This window comes from Chiloscyllium plagiosum, unplaced genomic scaffold (assembly GCF_037043375.1).
Source record: "Chiloscyllium plagiosum isolate Xiang-an unplaced genomic scaffold, Cpla_swu_hap1 HiC_scaffold_16, whole genome shotgun sequence".
NCBI classification, from domain to species: Eukaryota; Metazoa; Chordata; class Chondrichthyes; order Orectolobiformes; family Hemiscylliidae; genus Chiloscyllium; species Chiloscyllium plagiosum.
Genome location: NW_028270154.1, coordinates 9725262 through 9750593, shown reverse-complemented (window position 1 = coordinate 9750593; position 25332 = coordinate 9725262). Strand labels below are relative to the sequence as shown.

General features: G+C 40.4%; 2 protein-coding genes across 5 annotated transcripts in view; one reads left to right on the top strand and one right to left on the bottom strand.

Moving 5' to 3' along the window:
* Positions 1 to 7028, top strand: part of LOC122556434 (UDP-glucose 6-dehydrogenase-like) — a 46091-nt gene extending 39063 nt beyond the window's left edge. For both annotated transcript variants that reach the window (XM_043703077.2, XM_043703078.2), the window contains exons 11-12: positions 2217 to 2327; positions 4448 to 7028. In XM_043703077.2, the coding sequence (XP_043559012.1) occupies positions 2217 to 2327; positions 4448 to 4555 (219 nt within the window). In that variant the 3' untranslated portion in view covers positions 4556 to 7028. The remainder of the gene's footprint in view (positions 1 to 2216; positions 2328 to 4447) is intronic.
* A 2162-nt stretch (positions 7029 to 9190) lies between these two features.
* LOC122556878 (uncharacterized) lies at positions 9191 to 25083 on the bottom strand. 3 transcript variants are annotated; one of them, XM_043704133.2, is made up of 7 exons: positions 24647 to 25083; positions 22723 to 22813; positions 22623 to 22646; positions 21667 to 21863; positions 18596 to 18680; positions 13669 to 13880; positions 9191 to 9416 (listed from the first exon to the last, which is right to left on the bottom strand). In XM_043704133.2, the coding sequence occupies exons 1-7, from the start codon at positions 24694 to 24696 to the stop codon at positions 9314 to 9316; spliced, it is 762 nt and encodes a 253-aa protein (XP_043560068.1). In that variant the 5' UTR covers positions 24697 to 25083; the 3' UTR covers positions 9191 to 9313. The 3 variants fall into 3 exon arrangements, with proteins under 3 accessions (XP_043560068.1, XP_087851156.1, XP_087851157.1); XM_087995031.1 differs by having other exon boundaries at positions 9243 to 9416; positions 13686 to 13880; XM_087995030.1 differs by lacking the exon at positions 22623 to 22646.
* Between the last annotated feature and the right edge of the window lie 249 nt (positions 25084 to 25332).

The window sequence follows — 25332 nt, the reverse complement described above, 5'->3', positions numbered from 1 at the left end:
ATGTGTGTATTGACTTTCAACTGTCTGTCCGGCTGTCAAACAAACTCTCTCTGTTACTTTGTCAGCAAAACTGAAATAAGTTAACCAAATATGACTCTCACTGAAATCTTTGCCTCTGCATCAATGTTAGCTGCTGTCCAATTGTCTGATGTTAAACTGACCGACCTGTACCTGTCACCATTGTTGCTGTCCCCTTTTCCTTTTTTGTTGAGCAAGAGTGTAACGAATGCAGTCATCTTGGTATAAACTGTGGTTTTGACCCATGATTGATCACTACATTACTCGCAAGACAAAGCTTTTCAACCTGTGACAATAAATTCAATTCAATCCTATGTATAATTAAGCAGGCTGAAACAGTGGTTGATTTTGTTTTGGAAGTGCATGTTTTCTTTGATTCATTCACCCAGTGAAGGCATTGCTGGCTGGGTCAGCATTTATTGTCCATCTCTAAATGCCCACAGGGCAGTTAAGAGTTAGCCACATGGGTTGGAGTCACATGTAGGCCAGACAAGGTAAGCATGGCAGCTTCCTGTCATTACATTAGTGAACTAGATAGGTTTTTCCCCAATGGATTTCCAGTCATCACTAGACTTCTAATTCCAGATTTTTATGGAATTCAAATTCCACCATCTGTCATGCTGGGATTCAAACTCTGTTCCCCAGAATATGGCCTGGGTCTCTGCATTGACACTCCAGTGATAATACCACTGGGCCATCACGTCCCAATGTTTATAGGTTGTATCTCTTTAAATAGAAGTTCCATAACTCTACAAAGATTAGACTCCAGTTTTATCCCTCACTGACTGGCTGTTTAAAGATTAGCCAGTAAGATGGGCACTGGAAACCATTGAGGACTGGAGGCATATTCAACTCTGGAGATTTTTGCTGATACTTTTTATTGGGGAAGAGAGGTTGGTTGTATCTACTGATGCTTGTTTCACTGGTCAGAAGGGTGTGAAAATGGTGTTGAGAGTGTAATCAAGTAAATTGACAAGTGTTCTGGTACCTTTGACAGTATGGAGGTTAAAGATGTTGGAGTTACAAACTCACATCTTGTTAAATCTTTTAACAGATGTGGGTGTTGCTGCAGTAAAGCCAGCTTCTGTTGCACATTCCCATTTATCCTTGAATTGAGTTTGCTTTGAACTGAGTAGCTTTCCATTTCAGAGGACAGTTGAGAATCAACTGCATTGCTGTCTGTCTGGAGTCACGTGGGCCAGATCACGTAAGGGTGGCAGATTTCCTTCCTTAAAGGACATTAGTAAACCAAATAGTTACCATGGTCACCATCACCAATATTAGCTTATCGTCCAGAAACCATGGTAGGATTTGAACCTATGTCCCCGGAGCATTAGTTTGGGATTAGTAGTCCAGTAATATTACTACTGCACCACTATCTGTCCATATTAAGATTACATGCTGTATGGGAAGCCAGAAGTGTTACCAAGAATCACAATAGTATTGGTGAAGGATGTGATTGCGAAGGGAGATGGGGATGGGCTTCAGGAATACTGTTTCTGTCCCTATTGTTGTTTAGTTCTGGGAGTGGGTGGGCTGCAGTCTCAGTACTGATAGCCCCTGCCTGCCCACCTCAAGTTCTGCCTCTGAGTCAAGATTATAGAGTTCGAGTTCCACTTAAGAAACTTGAGTACAAAACCTAACCTGAAACCTAGCACAGTGCTCCCTCAGAGGTTTTGGATAAGATGTTAACTAGAGGTCGTATTGACCCCCTAAGGTGAAGAGGATCAAGAACTGTCCTTGGTATCCTATCATTTGATCAACATCACAAAAGTAGACGATCTTGCTGTCACGTTGTTGTTTGTGGGAAGTTGCTGTGTGTAAGTTGGCTGTTGGAGTCCCTACATTGTTACAGTATATCATTAAGTGAATTTAATGCCTTTGAAACATTTTGAAGGTCAAGAAAGGCATTTTATACAAGGAAGACTTCTTTTATTGGGAAATGCACATAATGACACATATTCAGCCTAAAATCATATGTTGAGGTTGGGAAAGGTCTGTAATCTGGATGCTGCAATCTTAAATGTACTGTTAGCGTAACTCGACATGTTCAAATTTTAATTTTTGTACGTGTTTGTTCCTCAACTCTATCTATTCTGCAGTCTTGAGTAGGATCTTTTGTAAATTTGCATTTATTGTAACCAGGATTTTATTTGTAGATCCTGTCCCTATCTTAGTTTAAATTTGTGGCCTTTCAGGAGTTGGACTATGAGAGGATCTACAAAGCGATGCTGAAACCCGCATTTATCTTTGACGGCAGACGCATTCTGGACAGTCTCCACGAAAAGCTTCAACACCTCGGTTTCCAGGTAAGGGAATAAATGGCAGAAAAGCACTCAATCTAGCATTGGGATTGGTTCCTTTAGTCAAGTCCATAACTGGTCGAGGTGGGTAGGCCAGCGATGGTCTGATATTCTGATCAGTATTCACTTGAAAGCCTCAACTGTTTAAAGTCTTTCACTCAAAATGGACAAACACTTTTTGGCCGTGTTAAGACCAATGTTTGTCTTCTTGTGAAAACAGGATGAGTGTTTAAGAGCTGGTCTAATCGTGTGACAATGATATGCTAACTTAATTTAATACATGTTCTCATTTACATAGTTGTACAAAGCTGACTGTAAGAGACCTTCCATTTGTGTCTCCCTTAATTTTCAAGAAACGCCAGATAATTGTAAGGGGGGGGGGTCTCAATAGTGTGGGAAAAGTTATCAAAAGCTTTCAAAAAGCTCAGTCATCATTCAACCCTTTAGCAACCTTTCTCCAGGTTGAAACATGAAGAGAAAAATAAAGATAGGCAACATTAAAAAGGAAACCCAACTACTTAGAGAAGTAATTAACTGAGCCCCTGTTCAATGGCTGGAGTTATGGATGACCCCTTGATCCTATCTTTAAAAGAATAAACCATAGAATGGTACGGCACAGCACAGAGACATGGCAGTTTGGCCCATTTGTATTGGTGCTGGCACTTGAGAAGAACTATACAATTAACACATTTTCTCATAGCCCTGCCTGCATGTTTTTCCTTTTGAGTATGAGTGTACTTACAGCTCCTTTTTGATAGTTGCAGTCAACTTGATTCCATCACATATTGTAGCATTGTTTTCCAGGTCATCTCTAATGTTTTTGTCAATCTTTTTCAATCTGTTTCCATTGGAAATGGCTTCTCTTTATGTCTCTTCAATCAAAATCTTCACGATTTTAAACACCATTTGTAAATCTCCCTTTTAACTTTCTCTGCATCACCTTCTGTAATCTCCCCCCGTGATTGAACTCCCTCATTCCGTTACCAGCTCAAGTAAATCTCTTCTCCAAGGGCTTGAGATCATTCCTAATTGATTTCAGACCAGTTCTGGGCTGTCCCCTCCACAAGATTTAAATGAAAGGCCAAAAGTCATGTTGTCTCATGGAGGCTGTTGATTGCTGGAAAACTATTTGATTCCTCGCCCGTTGATATCTGAAAGTGTGAAATTGATGAAATGAAGAGAATGTTGGACAATGAGATGTGTTCCATTTTCTGTCATGCCATGTTAGAATGGTATCCAGGCTTCGCAGGTCGGGTAAATAAAGATTTGAAGCAGAGCAGAGCTCCCTCTATACTGCCCAAGACCCAACTTCACCATTTCCACCAGTGACAGTTGGATGATCTAAGGTTAGAATATGTCTGGTACATTGCCTGACCTGCTTTCCATGATGACCCTTAATCTCTCAATGCTTTGAATTGTTGACCTATCATCAGAACTGGAAGATGTTAATAATGAATAACTTTTGTGCAAGTACCTTAATCGGGAAATAACTTGTTGGAAAGGTTTCTGAGGTCAAGGGATTAAAGATAGAAGTGATGATACTGAAAGGCAGGAGGAGGAGATATGGAGATGTATAGACAGAAAAATCAGATCCTGTGGTGATGCATGTAGTTCTAGGTCTGCAGTTGTTTAAAAGATGCTCCCCTCAATGTCACTCCCTTGTGATGGACAGCCATTGACCTGAAACGGCTCTCCTGTTGAGTGCCTTCCAGTATTTTGCAGGTGCGGGGCATTTGAAGCAAAAACAGTATTCTGCTTTTGTCCAGACCCAACATTCTGGAATTCCCTCCCTCAACCATCCCTTCTCTCTTCTCCTTTATTAAACTGCTTCAAAACAAATGCTTTGACAAGGCTTTTGGCCAAGTCAGCTAATATTTCCTTCAATGTCCTGCTATCCAATTCTCTTGTGAATAGGACACTATTTAGTGTCAGATGTGTTCTATAAATGCACATTGTTATTTTGCTGAACCTTAACATTAGGAAAGCCTCTTCATCTCCCAATTGAGCCGACAAAGAGACCAATGCGGACATGACCCAAACACTTGGAGGGAATGTTTGGACTGCATTGAGCCACAAACTACTGAGGCCTTTAATGCAATTTTTGTTCCCCAAATTCCATTTAACAGGTTGAAACTATCGGAAAGAAGGTGACTGAGAGGATACCATTCACAGCCAACAAAGATATTTCCAGGATCGACTTGCAAGCTCCCCCTACTAAGAAGCTAAAAATCTAACGGTTACCTGCTCCTTGTGACTTTCTGTTATTAGTTATTTTGTACACTCAATATTAGTTGTTTTTATAAATGAGGAAAAAATTTCAACATATATCCATTATGCTTATAACACTACTTGACAATTTTTAGGTAGTTTTTATGAAAGTGTTAGAAGGGGGCACCTCCTCAATTTGTGTTTTTTTTTAATCTTTCCTTTTGGATGGAGTCTATACAGAGGCCCCATTTGAGCTGGCAGATGTTTGCAAGGGTTACACTGATGTCTAACCTGCAACATTGTTACTGAGTAAGTTATTCTAAATTTTTAATCATAATCCTATGTACGTTTGTAGTTGGGGGAGGAAGGATGCACAGAAATTAAGTCCTTTGGATCCATCGTCCAGGCTTTTTCCTCATGGACCAAGCATAGGTGCCAACTCTGGAAATATTCATGGAGGTGCCAACACAGAAACTCTTGCCTCCAACCTCATCATCACCCACACTCCTCCCAACACATCCACCCTCTGAGGGCACTGCCTTCCAGCAACCATTAGAAAGCGAGTAGGCCGTCCTATTATCCAATTGAATGCTAGTTGACAATCAGACAGCATGATCTTTGCTCTGCACCACACCACTGCCCCCCCCCCCCCCCCCCCATACCCCTAACAACAATGATGGTTCTATAATTCTTTTTCTCAAAGCACAGTTTGGTTTAATGACCTGGGTTGGCCTGCAGCCATCTCTCCTGTGGGAAGAGTTTAGTCCCTGGAGAGTTTGCAACACAGGACCAAGTGAATAGAATCTTTATGAATGAATTATCTTCCATTCTATTTCTTTTAATGAGCCCTGACTTCGTAACTTTCGAACAAAACATATGTCTGTCTAAAGGCTGCTGTTTTGTTGCACAATTGGCAACCTCAGCAAATGTTGTTCATTGAAGATTGCCAGATCTGTGCCAAGTCTAAAGCAACATAGAGAGTCAGGGAAAGGTGCTAGGCTTTTCTAATTTCAACTTTGATTGAAGTTTCATTTAAGTCCTGTGAGGTTCCACTTGAAATATCAGAACTTTGGAAAATTCCAAGTAGAGACATCAACAGTCCACTCAAACTGAAGATGTTGCTGAAATGAGACAATCTGTTGAATTCATAATATGGTTCGTTTTGACTTGCTAGAAGCAAGATAACCTTCATACACTGGGAACTCTCTCTGGAAACTAGAACAATATTTTTACGGTCCTTGTGTCTTTTTGAAATTACCCAGGAGCTTGTTTTTCTTTGGGGGCAACTGTAGTTTCCTGTTGCTTTCTCATGGTGATGCCTGTGCCAGTCAGCATCTTTTTTTCTCCTGTGATTGTGCCATTGTTTGTTTGAAATTTGGCATTCTTGCATTTGTCCTGATGAGTGCAAGACAAAAAGCTTTGACAAGTCTCTTTTCAGTAAATTTCTGTTTGACCAAGTGCCAGACTGAATATAGTGGCAGCCCTGTGTCCTTGAAGTGTAGCACATTACTGCCTTTAATGGTGTGTTTATAGGGGTACATTTTGCTCCTTCTGTTGCTGTTCAAAGCAGAGATGCCTGGACCATATGCCCGCTGGTGGCGAATTGAGGAAATCCTTGAATTGTGCCCTCACTACAGCGAGACCTTTCACCAGGCAGGATCCCACATGATAGGGGTGCAAGCTCTGCACCCTTCCTGAGGACTTCAGCAGAAAGTAAAATAAAGAATGATGTAAACACAATGTCACCCTCAATTGTATGGTTAGATTAAAATTACTCCTGTAACTCACTGATGGAAGAGTTAAACAGGGGGCAGCAACAGCATTTGAGAGGTACCACAATGCAAATTGAGATTACATTTAAATCCATTGTTCCCAATCCCAAAACTGTCTATGGGTATTATAGTGGGTTTTTTTAAAAAAAACATTCATTACTATTATATTTTGTGGGTGTGGAAACAGGATGGTCAGCATAGCTGCCTAGATGACAAGCAAATGGTATAGAGTAATACCAATAGCACAGGTTCAATTTACACTCTGGCTGAGGTAGACTTGGAACCCGCCTCCTTATCTGCTCCCTGCCTGATGCAGAGAGGTGCTCCTCAAGCTTTATAACCAATTGTCCCTCTTTTCAAACAGAGAGAGTGCGATGCTCACTTTCTGTCATGGACTATGGCTAATTACCTTCCGAGACGAAAGGAGTTCCATTCCAAATGATCACTGAATCTTCACTGCCATACAGAATCCTTAAGAAAAATAACTTTAAAAATATGTAAGTTTAAAAGTCCAAGGGAAACAACCAGTGAGAAATTAGCAGCCAGGAATTTTTAATACTGAATTTTAATCCATTGAATTATTGTTGCAAACCTTGAAGATGTTTGGATTTGATCAAAACATTAGTGTTTTTTTAAAAGCAGAAACTGGAGTCTGTAACCTACTTTATTTTGAAATGTGGAAAATAGATGCCTATTCTCTATTTTAATAAAAGCTGGTTTATCACAACCTGATAATTGGATGGACCTCTTTCTCCAATACCAAAAGGATTGGATTTTATTGGCATCGATAGCAACTTGATAAATAGTGAATGTAGAACCTTTAATTAGAGGAATGAAGCGTGTGTATGTTGTGAAATGGAACAGAAAAGCGTTGAGACATAAATCCCAATTTAATAACTTTTTCAATAGTGATATTTGGCATCGACTGATACTGTGAAAAATGTACATGTACGTACTCCTGAATTGATTATACCGGTGACTTTGTATAAAGATCACTTCTGTATAAACCTTTTTTGTTTTGTGTTTACATTGAAGAATAATCGTATTTGATAAGCCTCTTTCATAATAAAATCAAAATTTGGAAACTTAAAAGATTTTGTTTACAAGTCTGTTTTCAGATGCACCACCAACCATGAGGGTCAGCACTTGTCCCAGGCATTGTCACTTGAATATCAACAGTCCATCTTGTTTGAATTAAAATTATCTCAAAATGTATGCTTTGGTTGGACCTGCATTTGATACTTTGTGCAGTGATGGATGTTTTGCTCTGCCAACCAGAAATACAGGATTTCAGAGGAGGTGAGAAACCCAGGTAACGTTCTGTAAGTTCAGATTCAAATCTCTCCATAACAGATGGTGGAATTTGAATCCAATAAAAATCTGGAATTAAGAGTGTAATGATGACCATGAAACTATTGTTAATTATCATTAAAACTCATCTGGTTCACTAATGCCTTTTCAGAGAAGGGAAGTGGGTCTGGAGTCCTGTGTAGGCCAAACCAGATAAACATCAACCTTATTGGTTGCCATCCTTAACTGCCCTCTGAAAGGGCAGAGCAGAGCACTCCAGTGGCATGAAGCGACGTATCTAGACAACCTTTGGGATCTTCCTGTTTGTTAATAACTAGGTTATTCCAAGAATAAAAATATTTGTTTTCTGATATAGACTTGATGTTTGTTGGAAACAGTTAACAAAATAACATTAATGCCTTCATTGCAAGTGAATGCAAATTTGCCCGGGTCAGTTGGAAGGGGAGACACCAATTGGTCAATAGTATTACCCTGATGGAGCCATAGTGTTGCAGTTTGAAAGTCAATCAAATGCCAGCAACCACTTTGATTGCCAAGTGTAGAAAAGATAGCACAAACTGCTGTTGGCAGAATCATCACTGCTCTTTCCCTCTCTCGAATCATCCTGAAATATCATACAAGACAGATAAAGGGACAAAAGGGATAACTGCCTTATCCACCTTCCTCTCAAAAGTTGCATTTATTTTTTTTAAATTGGGTGTCACTGGCTGTGTCTGCATTCATTGCCCAACCCCAATTGTTCAGAAGGTGGTTAAGAGTCAACCATATTGTTGTGGTTCTGGAATCACATGTAGGCCAGACCAGATAAAGATGGCTATATCCTTCCTTAAAGGACACTAGCAAATCAGATAGTATTTTTTTCCCCAACAATCAACAGTGGATTCTTGGTCATCATCACTCTTTTAATTCCAGGTTTTTATTGAGTTCAAATTCCACCATCTGGCATGGTGGGATTTGAAGGCTGGTTCCTGGGTCTCCAGATTAATAGTCTGGTGATAATGCCACTAGGCCATCACCTCCTGTTTGCTGTAACTGACCAGATACATACTGCAAAAAGATTTTTAAAGCAAGATTTCATCTCAGCACTATTGTGTCCAGAATAACTCAAATTAAACAGTTGTACCTTTAGCAGCAAAGGAACATCTAATTGTATATTTCAGTCAATCCTCTGCTAACCTGTTACTTGTATTTTTCCAGTTTGTATGGGGGTCATGAATCAGGACTTGTTATCTTTTAATACTATACATCTGAGTTTTAAGAACAAAAATAAGCACTTATTTACTCTCTTCTAACCTGATTGTGTATGTGGTTAACTCAGAATCACCAGACCATCTTTCTGATGTACTGGGAAATTGACATTACCAGCACCAGGAGCCAAATTAAACTGCCTGGAAGTGTGGAGGAGGCTGATTTGACTGAGGCATTTAAGAGGGCATTGGGTTTTTTTTTAATAGTAATGATATATGATGATATGGCGGAAAGGCAGGTGATTGGTACTAGATAATAGAACTGGTGCAGGCATATTGAGCTGAATGGCCTCTTTCTGTACCATAATAATTGTCATTCTGTGAATAAAGGCAAAAAAAATTTATTTTTTAAAATGTACAGTAATTTTTAAAAACTTGTGAGGTTGCAACTCTCTGACATCATTATTTTGATCATTGCTAACCTATACACAATAGAATCTCTGTCTTTACATGATCACAGAAACAGATTCCTGGGTAAAACCTCCAGGCGGATGTACTCAGCCAGTTGTTCTGGTTTAGTGATGAAGGTTACTTTCTTGGCAGTGTTTTCGTCCAACCTGGAAGATTGGAGTTGAGAAATGCTCACATTACAATTCAGCTTAAGACTAAACTTCAGCAGTGGCTCAGTGGGGACCACTTTCATCTCCAGCGTCACTAAGTTTTAACTTGAAATCCCCATTCCAAGAAACTTGATCACAAAATCTGTGCAGAAATAGAGAATGACGGCGAAGGGTTGTTTTGCAGAATAGAGGCCTATGACCAGTGGTGTTCCACAGGGATTGGGACTAGGGGAACTTTTGTTTGTCATTTATACAAATGATTTGGTTCAGAATATAGGAGGCATGATTAATAAGTTTGCAGTTGACATTAAAATTGGTGGTGAAGTGGATAGTGAAGAAAGTTACCTGAGATTACAAAGACATCTTGATCCATTGGGTCAATGGGCTGAGGAGTGACAGATGAAGTTTAATTTGGATAAACGTGAGGTATTACATTTTGGCAAAACAATCAAAGGTAGGACTTATACAATTAGGGCCCTGGGTAGTGTTGTAGAACAGAGAGACCTAGGGGTTCAGGTATATAGTTCTTTGAAATTTGCATCACAGGTAGACAGGGTGGTGTTAAGAAGGCATTTAGCATGCTTGCCTTAATTGCTCAGACCTTTTGAGTATAGGAGTTGAAATGTTATGGTGAGGTTGTAGGATGTTGGTGAGGCCTCTGTGGAGTACTGTGTGCAGTTCTGATCACCTTGTTATAGGAAGGATATTATTAAATTTGCAAGGTTTCAAAAAAAATTTACCAGGATGTTGCTGGGAACAGAAGGTTTGAGTTAAAACAAAATAGGCTAGATAGGCTGGGACTTTTTACACTGGACCAAGCAGTGACCTTATATAGATCTTTGAAATCTTGTGGGGAATAGATAAGGTGAATAACAAACACATTTTCCCTAGTGTGGGGTGTGTTCAAAACTAAGGGACATATTTTTAAGACAAGAGGAGAAACATTTAAAAAGGACATAAGGGGCAACGTTTTTACACAGACAGAGGTTTATGTGTGGAATGAACTGCCAGAGGAAGTGGTGGATTCAGGTACAGTTACAATGTTAAAAATGTTGGTAAGTACATAAATAGGAAAGGACTGGAGGGATATGGGCCAAATGCAGACAGGTGGGACTCATTTTGTTTGGGAATATGTGTCAGCTTGGGTTGGATGGACTGAAAGGTCTGTTTCCATGCTGTATGACTCCAGGGTAGAACTGAGGAAATGTTACAATGTTGGGGCTCCATTGATCACATCAGGATCCTTTCTACTTTTTCCAGTGATGATAGAAGAATTGCAGACACAATTTTGAATTACAGAATTCTCCCCTAGTGCCCTATCTGACATTTGGACCTCAGTATTTTCTAATCACCCTGTTCAGAGATGTTATCATGTACCTTTGGAGCAGGTGACTCTTGAACCTGGGTTTCCTGGCTCAGGGGAAAGGATACTACCACTGTGCTTCAAGATCCTTTCAAAATTTCTCCTTCAACATCAATAATAATAATTCAGTCTGTCTGATCAACATCACCAAGTAGTGTGTGCTTTCAGTGTACACATTGTCTGCTGTGTATCCTATTGTGACCACATTTCAAAGGTGTTCATTTGTCTGGAAGGTGCTTTGGGAGATGAAATTTCGATAAAAATGCAACTCTTTCTCTGAAGTGATTTAGTCCATCAGTTGGTAACTCTGTTATCCCTTAACTCAATCACAACTGACACTCCCAGTATAGTAGGAAGGGAGTGCTGCACTATCAGAGGAGTCGTCTTTTGGATGCGAATTAGAACTGAGGCCTCTTCTGCCTTTCTGGACAATGGTGCAATTTGTAGAAGAGCAGTTGAGTTCTCCTACATCAACATACAACTCTTCCAAAGACAGAGCTACTGTGTTTTGTTTCATTTTCTCTCTGTGTAATTACCTGCACAATAACTGTGTCAGCATTATAAAAGAGCTATCTCTTTGACCGTGGTGCACCACTCTGGGGATCCGACGTGATCCACGACTACATTCTTGGATCATTTATGATGGAGTTACACGTCTGTCATTTGCAAGTATTTTTCTACTATCTATGACTAAGCTCTGGTTGGGCTCGCCCATGAGAATAGCAATGAGGTATGAAGGAAGAAAAACCACTAAAGGTAATGAGCTTGTCATGATCTCTGTACTATAGTTGAAAGAGTTAATGCTTAATCTATCTACACCATTGATGATGTAAGTGACCATATGACATCAAACTCCAGAGAGAGATGATTCTGTGTTAGGCCCCCTGCTAAACTGACCCTGTCAACAGAAGAATGGATAATAAAAAGTAAAATTACAAAATCATGAGGGACAATGGATAGAGTGAATAACCAAGGTCTTTTTCTCATGGTAGGGGTGTCCAAAACTAGAGGGCATAGGTTTAAGATGAGAGGGGAAAGATTTAAAAAGGATCCGGGGGCAACTTTTTCACGCAGAGAGTGGTGCACGTATGGAGTAAGTGGTGAAGACTTGTACAATTACAGGGCGACCCCCGTATCCATGGAATTGTTTTCCATGGTTTCACTTATCCACGGTTTAACACGGCTGGAACATATAAATGGGAACTTTCCAGAACCAGAGACCAGGAGGCTGTCGGGAAGGTGTGTTTCCCATTGAAATCAATGGGTTCGCTCCTAAACATGGTAAGTCCTGGAACATAACCCCCACAGATACGGGGGATTACGTACAACAATGAAAAGGTACCTGGATGGGTATATGAATAGGAAAGGTTTAGAGGGATATTGCTTATAAATGGGATAAGATTAGTTTAGGATAGCTGGTTGACATTGACGAGTTGAACCGAAGGGTCTGTTTCCATGTGGTACAGGTCTATGACTCCTACCAGCAGCTCATCTTCATTATTGAATCTAACCAAGAACACGAACTTTTCTTAAGGCACTCCTACCATGAGAACAGAATCTTGTTGCTGTTTGTGGGAGGTTGCTGTGTGTAAATAATCTGGAATGTTTCTTACATTAAACATAGAAATAGAGAAAACAGCTGCAGGAATAGGCCCTTCGAACCTGCGCCACCATTCAATATGATCATGGCTGATCATTCCATCCCCCTTGATCCCTTTAGCCATAAGGGCCACGTCTAGCTCCCTCTTGAATATATCTAACGAAGAGGCCCCCACAAGCTTCCCGTGGGAGAGAATTCCACAGGTTCACAACTCTCTGGGTGAAGAAATTCTTCCGCATCTCAGTCCTTACCCCTTATTCTCAGACTGTAATCCCTAATCCTGGACTTCCCCAACATTGGGAACATTCTTCCCGCATCCAGCCTGTCCAGTCCCATCAGGATTTTATATGTTTCTATGAGATCACCATTTCCCAACCCCCCGACCTCAATCTTCTAAATTCCAACAAATCTTCTAAATTCCATGGTGGCTCAGTGGTTAGCACTGCTGCCTCACAGCACCAGGGACCCACGTTTGATTTCCGCCTTGGGTGACTGTCTGTGTGGAGTTTGCACATTCGCCCTGTGTCTTCATGGATTTCCTCCGGGGGTGTTTCGGATTCCTCCCACAATCGTGAGATGTGCAGATTAGGTGGATTGGCCATGCTAAATTGTCCATAGGGATGTGTAGGTGAGGTCAGGGGTAAACGTAGAGTGATAGGATAGGGGAATGGGTCTGGGTGGGTTACTCTTCAGAGGGTCAGTGTGAACTTGTTGGGCTGAAGGGCCTGTTTCCATACTGTTGGGACTCTATTCTATGAATACAAGCCCAGTCGACCCAGTCTTTCCTCATATGTCAGTCAGCTGTGGCTACAATTTAAAAGGAGTTAATTGCCTGGAAAATAATTGGGAACGTTTTGACATTGTAAAGGGTGCTATAGAAATTCTGTAGCATGTTCTATGTACACACAGAAACAAAGGGGATATTAACTTCATCATAATAAAAGCAAAATAGAGTGTTTGGGTCTGTCTCCAGTGGAGACTGGGCTGCTGAATATATTGAAGGGGTTAGACAAGGAAAGTGGAATTGAAGCCATGATGAAAGCAGCCATGATCATACTATGCAGCAGACATGAGGGACTGAATGGCCAAACCCTCCTATTCTTATGTTTTTGGAAACACAGGCATTTTAGTGTAGGGTATTGATTTCCCGCTAGGTTAGTTTCCACAGGAGTGAGATACAACCACCCCCTCCCTCCCCCCAACCATCACCACCTTCTTATCTCCGATCCCTCCCAGCCACACAATAGCCGCCCAAAGATGGTTTCATTTGGAAGAATAGAACATACCAACTGCGTATAATTACCCAGCAGCCGCTGAAAAGCACCGGTGGATTAACGATGAGCCAAATGCCTAGTCGCTCTGGATAATAATTGGAGAGCAACCAGATTAAGTTCTTAACAAATTGGTAATCCATGCTGTTCATTGAAAAGTCTTTCATGTCAAATACAATGCAGAAGTTATCACAGATGTCATCATCACACTGCTTGCCTGCTGTTTCCTGTGGAGTACAGAACAAGTTAAAAGACACAGCCATTTTATTAACTCTCTGCATTAATAATCAACCATATCACTCTCTGCATTAATAGTCAGTCATATCACTCCTTTCTTGAATGCCCAGATACTAATTCCATCTGCCTGTTCTCCAATAATTTATCCAAGAAACCAATCTGTGTATGTGTGATGGAGCGGAATGGCTGCATCTTCATCCTACACTGTAGCAGATTGGTGAACAGCTATGTATTTATGAGAATGATGGAAGAATGTGGACAACTTCACAAGAGCAGTAGTCACTGGCAGAACCAGGCTCTGCTTGTTAAACAGGAATCTGGTGATAAGGGTTGCGAAAAGGCTACTTGACCTTCATAGTTATCAAGGCTGCTAAATTAAGAGTCAGAAGGGAGGACAACAAAACAGGTCTGTCTTGTCTATACAATCATTGGATAGATGATCCTAAAGTCACAAGTGTCCTGGATGGGAGGCAAACTTGATAGAGAAAACATATAAGAGGAAGTGTTTTGAAGACATCAGCAGTGTAACCTGGGGTCAATCATCGCAAAAGCCGGACGCTGAACTTGGAGTTCAGAGAAGGAGGGCAGGCCCAGCTGAGTGACTGAGGTCTGGCCAGCTCTCCCTCCCCAGTGTGGGTAATAGCGAAGTCTCAGTGAGTCTGAGGCAACTTTGTCCAATTTATGCTGCAATGTTCAATGGACTGAGAGACAAATAAGTAGATTGCAGGAATAGGACAGGTCCTAATCATTGTGTTGGGCAATAGGCAACCATATCTTATCTCTGTGCTGAAATTTACATTTGTAGGTGGGTAGGTTCATAAAATTCCCCAGATAACCTTCACACTGTCCTCTTCCTCCTCCTCTGCTCAGCTTTTCCACAATCTTACTGTGGGATGGCCACATGGAGAAACCAGGAAATCTTGTGACTGACATATATTAGTCCAACTTATCTTCTGTACCTCACAACAGTTCTACAGTAGAACTAATACATTCAACTTCAGTATGACCAGCCTATTCATTTCTAAGTATTACTGTTTTAACCTCGGGGAGGTTGAGGCCTAAGACTTGATTGGGCCTCCATTGCCCCAACTCACGCCCTAAAGTGAATGATTAATGACTGGTGGGCTCTGAAGAGAGCCTTAATGTTAAAACGTTAGCAGTTTCTCTCTCCACAGCTGCCAGCAGACTTGTTGAGTTTCTTCAGCATTCTCTGTGTTTGTTTAACAACTTAGGGACCATTCACCCACTCCAACTCCCTCCCCTCCCAACACCTCCCCACATTCCCTCAGCACTTTCCCATAAAATCACAGAATGTACCATACCTGCCCGTTTATCTAAGACCTTTCAGGCACCTTTCAGGTGAAGCAGGAATTTACCTACACTTCATTCAATCTAGTCTTCTGTATTCACAGCTCACAATGTGGTCTCCTCAACAGTGCGGAGAGAAGGCAAACTGGGTGACCACTTTGCTGGACACCTATGTTCTATTTGTAAAAATGACCGTGAGTATCCAGTTGCCCACCACTCCAACAATTCACCGTCTTCCCACAGTGACAATTGTCTCAGGCCTGGTGCGGTGTTCCAGCGAAGTTCAACACAAGCGCAGGATCAGCATCTCATCTTCCACCTAGATACCTTCCAGTTTTCAGGACTCAACATTGAATTTCACAATTCCAGTACGTGAACACCCTCCTCCATATTTGTTACTTTGCCCCATATTCCTAGGCCCTATTTTTATCTGGATTGCACCCAGTACAGCCAATCCATTTTCAACCACTTACACTTCTCACTGGCACTTTACCCAGCACTTCTCTCTCTCAGTCTCTGCTCATCATCAGCTATCTCTTTGTTTGCTGATCCTTTATTTCCCTCTCTCTGCTCACTATTTCCATGTGCTGTATCAATTTCCCACCTCACCCCATCATCAGTATAAATACTACCTGTTCTCAGCTATCCAATACAGTCAGAGGAGGGTCACTGGAGTTGAAATGTTAACCCAGTTTTTCTCTCCACAGATACTGCTAGACCTGAGTTTCTCCCACAATTTCTATTTCTGTTTCAGATTTCCAGCATCTGCAGTTCTTTTATTTTTATTGAATGAAGTCACATGGGTTGAATGGAAGGACACAAATTCACACAATATACAGTCTGATCAAACTCCCTCAAACAGTCAGAAAGAGATAGAAAAACAAATGCTTCAGGAACTAAAATAATACTAGAGGATATCAACACCCTACTATTAATTCAGATAATCTCTTTGTAAAAGGCATAGGGGACACAATCTTACATTGTATTTGAGAGACTTTTTAACCAGTAAATAACAAATTCAATTATAGACGTGGCAGTTCTGTACTTAGTTTTATGGAATGAATTGAAGCAAATGGATAGAATATCGATGGGAGAGCATTTTTATGGCAGAGATCATAATTGAGTTAGTTTTAGAATCATTACCGAAAAGGATAAGACCAAGAATAAAAGACCAATGTTATAGTGTGAAACAGCAACAATTTGGTCACTTGAAGGTAAATCAGCGTCAGACCAGTGCAAGGCATACGAGCGGAGATAGAACAAATAGAGATATTGCCAGAGAAACTCAGTAGATCCAGCAATTTCCATGGAGAGAAAACAGACATAGTATTTCAAGTCCAATGACCCTTCTTCCCTTCCCTTGCCAGATTTAAGGGAATAAGCAAGAGTGAAGTGGGCAATTTAGAGAAAACTCATATCAAATAACTTGAGCACAATATCACAAGACACCTTGAGGAGTTAAGAAAGTGCAGGGATGAAATCAAGAAGGAAATTAGGACAGAAAAGAGAGGGCATGGAAAAATATTGGCAAGTAAGTTCAAGGAATATTGGCAAGTATGGTCATTGGATAAACATATAGATGATAGTAGAATAATGTAGGTTAGATGGACTTTAGATTGGTTTCACAGGTCAGTGCAACATCGAGGGCCGAAGAGCCTGTACTTGGGGTGTAATGTTCTATGTTCTAAGATCAAGGTAAAACAAAATATGCTATAAATAATGAAGAGCAAGCGGTTTACTAAGGAAAGAGTAGGGTCTATTAGAAACCAAAAACATAATGTGCGTGTGGAGGTACAAGATGTGAGCATGGTTCTGAATGAAGACTCAGCTGTTTTCACAGTAAGAGAAGGATGAATCAGACATTGTAGCTAAGGAGGAGGCCCGTAAGATATTGGATGGAATAAACTTAGTGAGGGAGTGATACTAATAGCTTCAGCATCTCCAGGTCCAAATGAAATGGAATTCTGGGCTGCTTAAGGAAAGAGACTCTGACGGTCATTTCCCACTTCTCTCTTACTACAGTCCTACTGCTGGATGATAGCTAATGTTCACAGTTGTTTGAAAAAGGAGGAAGCAATAAAATGAGAAATGACAAGCCAGTCAAAATTTCTTCAGTGGTGGCGAGTCATTGGAAAAAATTCTCACAGAAGATTAATCGGGGCAGTCAACATGGCTTTGTTAAGGGAAGGTTTTGCTTGACTAAGCTGATTGAGGAAGAGACGTGGAAAGTCATTAAGGGCAGCACATCTAATGCAGTCAATATCAATCTTAGCAAGGCTTTTGACAAGGTTTCACATGGCAGAGTGGCCAACAAATACAAAGCTCATGAAAACCAAGAGCAAGCTGGATTCAAAAATTGGCTCAGTGGCAGGAATCAGATGGTTATGGTTAATGAGTGTTTCACAGTGGTCAGTACTGGATTCCTTACTGTTCCTGGTGTGAATCAATGATTTTAACTTAATTGTAGGGAGCATGACAAAGTATTTTGCAGATGATATAGGCTGGGATATTGATATTGAAAAAGACAGCAGTAGACTACAGGAAAATGGCAAATGGGTTTCAGTCCAGTGAATTTAAGCAAATGTAACTAAGGAAGCAAGGAATCAACTATAAATAGAAGGCATCTAAGAAGAACAAAAGTGTAGAGTATCATTGAAATGCATTTCTACAGATCTCCAAAGACCAAAGGACAGAAAATGAGATGGTTAAGAGAGTACTTCCTGTCTTCATAGAATCATGCAGTACTGAAGAGACCCTTCAGCCAAAACAAGTCTGTACTAACCGAGTCCTAGAGTATAAGAGCAGGAAATTATCCTAGAACTGTATAAAACTCTACTTAGACTGAGGATAAGTTACTCTAGATTATTGGTCATCACATTACTAAAAAGATATGGTGACACTAGATAGGGTACAGTTGAGATTTCTGAGAATGTGGTTGGGCTTAGAATTTGAGTGATCAAGAAAAATTGGATAGGCTTGGATTGGTTTTCATTGGAACAGAGGGGGCTGAGGGGAGATTTAATTGATGTGTCTAAGATTATGAAGAACCTAGATAGTGTGGCTAGAAGGATCTATAACCAGGGATGCATAGATTCAAAGCGATTGGTATGAAGATTAAAGGGGATTGAGGAGAAATTGTTTCACCCAAATCTCACCGTGTGAAAGACTGGGACAGAGGCAACATTAAAACATTAACATTAACAAAAAAACACTCGGACATGCTCTTGAGGTGCCTTAATCTACAGGGCTACAGTATTAAAGCTGGAAAGAAGAATTAGGCTGGATGGCAATAGCTTTAACAAACACTTATTATGAGGGGTAAAATAACGGATTCTTATTAAACTGGAGTATTTAAAATGTTCCAAAAATTCTCTTTGAACATGAAATCTAAACTCACCAAAAGATATACAATGAACTTCATAAGACTTTGCAGGTTCCGATCCTTTGCATGATGAAGTTTGGCTGTTACCAATAAAATGGGCCTGAGGGAATAAAATTACACAATGACTTTACTTGCCTCAATTTAACTGTGATAACTGGGTGGTTAACTGTATTCAGTTGACTGACATTCACTGGGAATCCACTTGCCACTCTTGGGGGCCTTGTGGCGCAGTAGCTAATGTCCATACCTCCTGGCCAGAAGTTCTGAGTTCAAGTCCCATCTTGGGAGCTGATGGCAACAGAGTGAGACCAAACAGGTTGATTATCAATCTCAAAGTTATTGTATTACCCTTCTGGCAGGTGATGGTCGCACAATACATGAATATATATATTATAAAACCAAGGGGGATTTTGGGGAAACAATGAAAAGAAAGGGCACTTTTTGGCCCTAAAACAAATAAAGCCAACTGTTGCGATGCAGTGGTAGTGTCCAAACATAAAAATAAATAAATAAGTTTTGAAAGAGGCAGCCTTTCTTGTAAAAAAAATAAGAGTGGGAATTTCCTGGTTAGCTATAACTGTATGGGATCTGCAGCATAACAGTCCCCCCTTGTTAAAAGACACCCTGCGCAGTTTCCTGCCATGAGGAAATTACATCCTTGTGTGTAGGTGGTGTAACTCTGCAACTAGTACTTTTAAAGATTAGGCTTTATTCTTCATAAGTAAAATCAGACAACTGTGGTACCCACTTTAACATTCATTTCTGCTGTTACAGAGCCAGTATGTAGTTAGGAATTGTGGGTATCAGCCTAGGGTCAACAGGGAGCCTCTCACCTCTAGGTCAGAAAACCATAGGTTCATAGCATCATTGCAGAGACTTGAGCCCACAATCTAGTGTGATTCTCCCAGAACACACAGTGTTGGAGTTCAGAGGTGCCCTTTTCCACATTGAGATCCTATTCACACTTTTAAACTGATGTGAAAGAATCCCTGGTCACTTCTGGAGGAAGAGAAATAAAGTCCTCCATAGTGTCCTGGGCAACATTTATCCCTCAACCAGCATTGTTAAAAAACATTAAAACTGAAATTGATGGAAAAGCTCAGCAAGTCTAACAGCATGTGCGGAGAGAAATCAGAGTTAATATTTCAGGTCAAGTGACCATTCCTCAAAACAGTTTTCATTTCTGAACTACACCATTTGCCGTACTTTCGGTTTTTACTGCAAAAAAGTAACAGTATTGCTGGAAAAAGACCCGTTTTGTCAAAACTTTTGTAAATGCGTAGAGGTGTTGCCATAGAGAAAATACTAATTAGGGTCCACTGACCAACCAATCAGCATTCTCCTCTCATACACTATACATGTTGTCTGTCCTTTACTTTTATGTTCTTGCAAATTTCCTCACAGTACAAGATGCAAAGGCTTCAACAAAATGTGTCTTTTTTTCAGTATACTAATGTTGTGGAGTAACAAACAACTAACCGACAACTTATTATCTGGTTATTATTTAATTGTTTTATAACTCATTATGTGGAGGTGCCAATGTTGGACTGGTGTGGGCAAAGTCAGAAGTCATATGACACCGAGTTATAGTCAAGTAAACCTGTTAGACTATAAGAACATAAGAACTAGGAGCAGGAGCAGACCATCTGGCCCATCGAGCCTGCTCCGACATTCAATAAGATCATGGCTGATCTTTTCATGGCCTCAGCTCCACTTAACCACCCCCTCACCGTAACTCTTACTGTTCAAAACGTTATCTATCTTAGCTTTAAAGCATTTACTGAGGATGCCCCAATGACTTCAATGGGCAGGGAATTCTGTAGATTCACAGCCCTCTAGGTGAAGAAGTTCCTTCTCAATTCAGTCCTAAATCTGCTATTCTCTAATTTTGAGGCTATGCCTTTTGTCCAAATTTCATTCACTAGTAGAAATATCCAATCTATGTCTATCCTGTTTACTCCCTTCATAATTTTACATGTTTCTATAAGATCCCCCCTCATTCTTCTAAATTCCAATGAATATAATCCCAGTCTTCTCAGTCTCTCCTCATAAGCCAACACTCTCAACACTGGAATCAACCTGGTGAACCTCCTCTGTACTCCCTCTGGTGCCAGTACATCCTTTCTCAATATAGATAAGGTGGATAGTGAAAGTCTTTTTCCTAGGATGATGACATCAGCTTGTACAAGGGGACATAACTACAAATTGAGGGGTGATAAATTTAAGACAGATATCAGAGGCAGGTTCTTTACGCAGAGAGTGGTAAGGGCGTGGAATGCCCTACCTGCTAATGTAGTCAACTCAGCCACATTAGGGAGATTAAACAATCCTTGGATAAGCACATGGATGATGATGGGATAGTGTAGGGGGACGAGCTGAGAATAGTTCACAGGTCGGCGCAACATCAAGGGCCGAAGGGCCTATTCTGCGCTGTATTGTTCTATGTTCTATAACCTGGCATCATGTGACTTCTGACATTTTACATCTCATTGATGATAAAGACCGTGGTCATTCAGTGGTTTTGCTTTGTTAGTGTTGTTTTCTTTCAATTTGTTGCTTCCTCTATATTTATATATTTTAATACTTCAATATAAAATACGATTTAAGCGTGGAGAAGACAGCAAAATTTACTCATCTTATTCATAGAAACCTATAAAACTTGTATCAACCTGTAAAATTCAAATGGGACCAGACAGGAAGGATGTTCCCAATGTCTAGGAAGTCCAGAACCAAGGATCACTGTCTTAGAATGTGGGGTAGGCCACTTAGGATTAAGATGAGGATGATTTTCCTCACCCAGACAATGGGAGCCTGTGGACTTCTCTGCCACAGAAAGGGGTTGAGGCCCAAACATTGAGTAACTCCTCGGGCTAAAGGGATGAGGAGAAATCAGGAATAGGGGACTGAACTGGATGTTCAGTCATGGTCATATTGAATGGTGGAGCAAGCTCAAAGGGCCAAATGGCCGACTGCTCCTATTTTCTATGTTTAACTCTTTAGATTCTGGCTCTTTGCTTCAGAGTTATTTTTCTCCCCTGTTTTCTTTTAATGAAAGAATCCAGTTAATAAAGTGTGAGGATACCTGCCTGCCAGCATTGTCTTTCTCCTCCAGCAACACTGCTTTCCCGCTTCTCAGTTCAGTCTTGATGTCTGAGTCCTCAACAGTAATTGAGTCAACGCCAAACTCCTTCCTCCATTTCAAGTAACGGAGGATCGCATTGAAGGCCTGATCCACAGATCGGAAAGCCCGCAGGAACCTTGCAAAAGCCTTGTCATTCAAATCCTGCAAAACATCACTCAATTCTCAGGCACTCACTGAGGCCATTTTCTTTCCTCCCTCAATGCTTTAATAGTGACTACTCCACATTGGCACCTCCCCATGGTCAGGCAGAGTGTGTGCGCCAGTGGAGTTTCTGACACTCCAAAAGGTCATAGACAGCCTTCCAATAATCCAAGTTTGGACATAGTCCATAGTTTGATCTTACAAGCATGTTTCAGTCAGCCTTGATTGCACTCTAATTTCTTAGTGAGAAAGTATGGGCTACTATGCCATGATCATATAATCTAGGCTAGCATTCTGCTCCAGTATTGAGGAAGTGCTGCACTGTCGACAATGCACTCTTGCAGTAGAGATGTTTAGCCAAAACCCTGTTTGTCTGCCTTCTCTTATGCATGTTCTTCTGGTAGGAGTAGCAGTTCTCCTCCACCAATATCTAAAAGTGCTTATCAGCACATTTATTTCATTTCTGTTTAGGGAAGCTGGCCCAAAATTGTATACGTGGCTGCTACATTTGCTCCAAGAGAGATTACACTTCCTAATGACTTCTCTGACTCGAAAGCACTTTGAGATAACCTGAAATAATGAAAGACATTGTTATAAATGAGAGGATATTTCTTTCATTGGACTCGATGTGTAAAATATTTCCCAGTGCACAAACTCCATCCACAATTAATATTTACTCTAGATTATCCAGAACTTAAACTTCACACAAAATATTTTCATTAGATAATTCAATAGTACAATTCATAAACCTATTCCTACCTTTGGAAATGTGTTGCTTATATCCTGAAAAAGAAAATAACAAAATTTAGATGATTTTTGTTAATTAGTGCTGTGACTCAGAGATGTAAAACAATCATACCTTTGCCTTCTGTTCTAGCAAGACTTTATTCTCCTCTGAGTCTGATACAGTCGGACAAGATCCCTCTTCAGAGGCAAGGCTTTCATTTTCCCTAATAGTAAAACATTTAAAAATTGCAAAGATATATGACACAAATATTTGACATATCTTTGCCATAAATCTCTACAGCTGTTAACTTCCTGAATTAAACACCTGACTCCATGTATTGTAGGGAGAGGTGTAATCACTGAAGAGCTTTAAGAGATTAGAATATAACAACTTGAGGTTTTTTCTTCCATTTCATCCAGAACAATGCTAATGGACTTTGCTGCTATTTTACTGATACATAAAGAATTCTTGGTGGATTGGGGAATGAATATGTATCCTAATATTGTGGAAATACTATGTGCCATTTTATAAATAAAGGAATTACAATAAAACAATAATTCGATAAGGTTAACCAACTTTAGCTTTTTAATTTAATTATGGATGCAAAATATGAAACAACTTATTTCATAGGTTTTGCATTCATTCAAACCAGAATTCAATTCCTGATGGGCAATTTAATCCAGCTCCCTTTGACAGGGTACCAGGAATTGCTCTTTGAATGAAAGAAATGTCCAATTCAAATATAGTTATGTGATATTAAAGGGTTAACTTGCTCTGCTGACCTGCAGGAAATTGGATGTCCCGAGGCTTTGGGTGGGATGCCTCTGACTTACTGATAGATTGTAAGAAATTACATTATCATCTCCTATTATTGAAAGCCATTTACATGGTCATTTCCTTGCCATTCAGAGCCATTTACATGTCATCTCCTACTATTCAGAGATAATTTACACTTTCATCATCATCCTATTCAAAATCAATAAGAATTTTACAGATGGAATTACCTCTGAGCAAGGAGGACCAAGGTCAAGTTTTGCCTGCTCCAGACGTGTGCTATAACATTTCTGAACAGGTTGATTTTTTTAAAAAATGCAGAACCTAAGGCCTACACAACTGCAGGCAAGACTACCAGCAGTGGAGCCAAGGGAGCTCAGTGTGAGACATGGGACCAGTATTGGAGGGATTACAGATTTTACAAAGCGCTGAATAAGGTTAAAGCAGTTGGGATGTCCAGTACTATGAAGGACTCTGAACACAAAGATGAGAATTTTAAAATATTAATATAAAGAAAGTTCTTCAAAAAGCTGCAGGCGAAGTTACCAATGAATCCAATACTGAAATCACTAAAACTGATGAAAAGCTTGGTTGAACAGTGGGATAAAAGAAGATTTTTAGAGATAGAGAGAATATTTAGGGAGTGGTACCTGGAAATTGAATCAAGTGGCTGAGAGCTTTGTTACAAATCATGGGATACCAGGAGTAAAGAAGTTCGTAAAAGTTAGAGTGACAAGAGTATTTGAGAGATGGTAATAGGTGCAATGATCCTTACAGTGTCAAATGATTAATCTTATATGTAAACCTCATATTCACAAAGTATTTTCCACACCTTTAGGATTACCCAGAGTACTTGCACAGCTACTAACATGTTTGACATGTAATGTAGGATATGCAGCAGCTAATTTGAGTTTAGTGAACTTTTATAAGCAGCCATATGAAATGATATGATGTATTTTCATATGCTGATTGAGGGATAAATGTCAGTCTAAATAAATGAATACACAGCAAAATTCATTTTGACATGTTATAATCCAATATTAGTTAGAAAGTGATAGCCATGCAAGGTTATGATTTAAGAACAGGACACTGCAAAATGGGTGTAACTTTAGTGCTTGGTAATTTCGATTGAAGATATTATATATGTAGTAACCTTTTTAAATACTGATAGATATGGCCCCATTACTGTTACAGCAATGTTGTGACATTCTGGGATTTATGGGATGAGAGCCGGTTTCCCCCAATTTATGGTGTGTCTGTATACAATACCCTTATCGGCTACCTTGCCGAAGATGCCATTCCATTCTGACTCCGATGGTTTCTTGAAGTCATTTCTGTCGCCCACTATTTGCCTGATGGTAAAGCTGGACTCAGAACACAAACTCAGAGCGAATCATTCGCATTGTGCCGTCACTCACTCCTGAATGCTCACAATAGAACAAAGCACCGGCAACATTCCTGTGACTGCAGCAAGATGTATTGTGTGTGTCTGTGTGCGTGTCGAAGAGGGAGATTACAGCTTCAACTGAATCTGGGACCCATGTCCCAGAGAGTTAACAGGGACTGTGTTACAATATTGCAATTGCATGAAATAAAAACATCACTAATTTTTTACTCATTTTAAAGGCAAAAAAGACCATGACATGCAAGATAAATTAACATGGGAAGTGTTAAACATTGTGTAAACACATATTCTCCCTGTTCCACTTCCGCATTGAGTTGCACTTTGCAACACCCCATATGATGGTAAATGTTGCCCACACGAGGGATTCCTAACCAATGCCATGGGCGGGATGGATCACGTGAGATAAAGAGGCGGGACTGGCTCCCTGCGAGCGGCGAGTGTCTGCCAGGGGGCGGGGTCAGCCATGCGGGCGTGACGAGGGCGGGGCCAGGCTATGTAGGCGAGGCCGAGGGCGGGCAAAATTAAAAATCACACCACACCAGGTTTTTTTTAGATTAGATAAG

Bases quoted from the DNA above. Each gene is read 5' to 3' on its own strand.
- LOC122556878 (XM_043704133.2), bottom strand. From the start codon at position 24,696: ATGACTTCAAGAAACCATCGGAGTCAGAATGGAATGGCATCTTCGGCA. The intron at 22,814-24,646 runs GTAGCCGATAAG...TTTTACTATTAG, and splicing joins GGAATGGCATCTTCGGCAAG to GGAAAATGAAAGCCTTGCCT. The intron at 18,681-21,666 runs GCAGGTATCCTC...TTATTCCCTCAG, and splicing joins GAGAAAGACAATGCTGGCAG to GCCCATTTTATTGGTAACAG.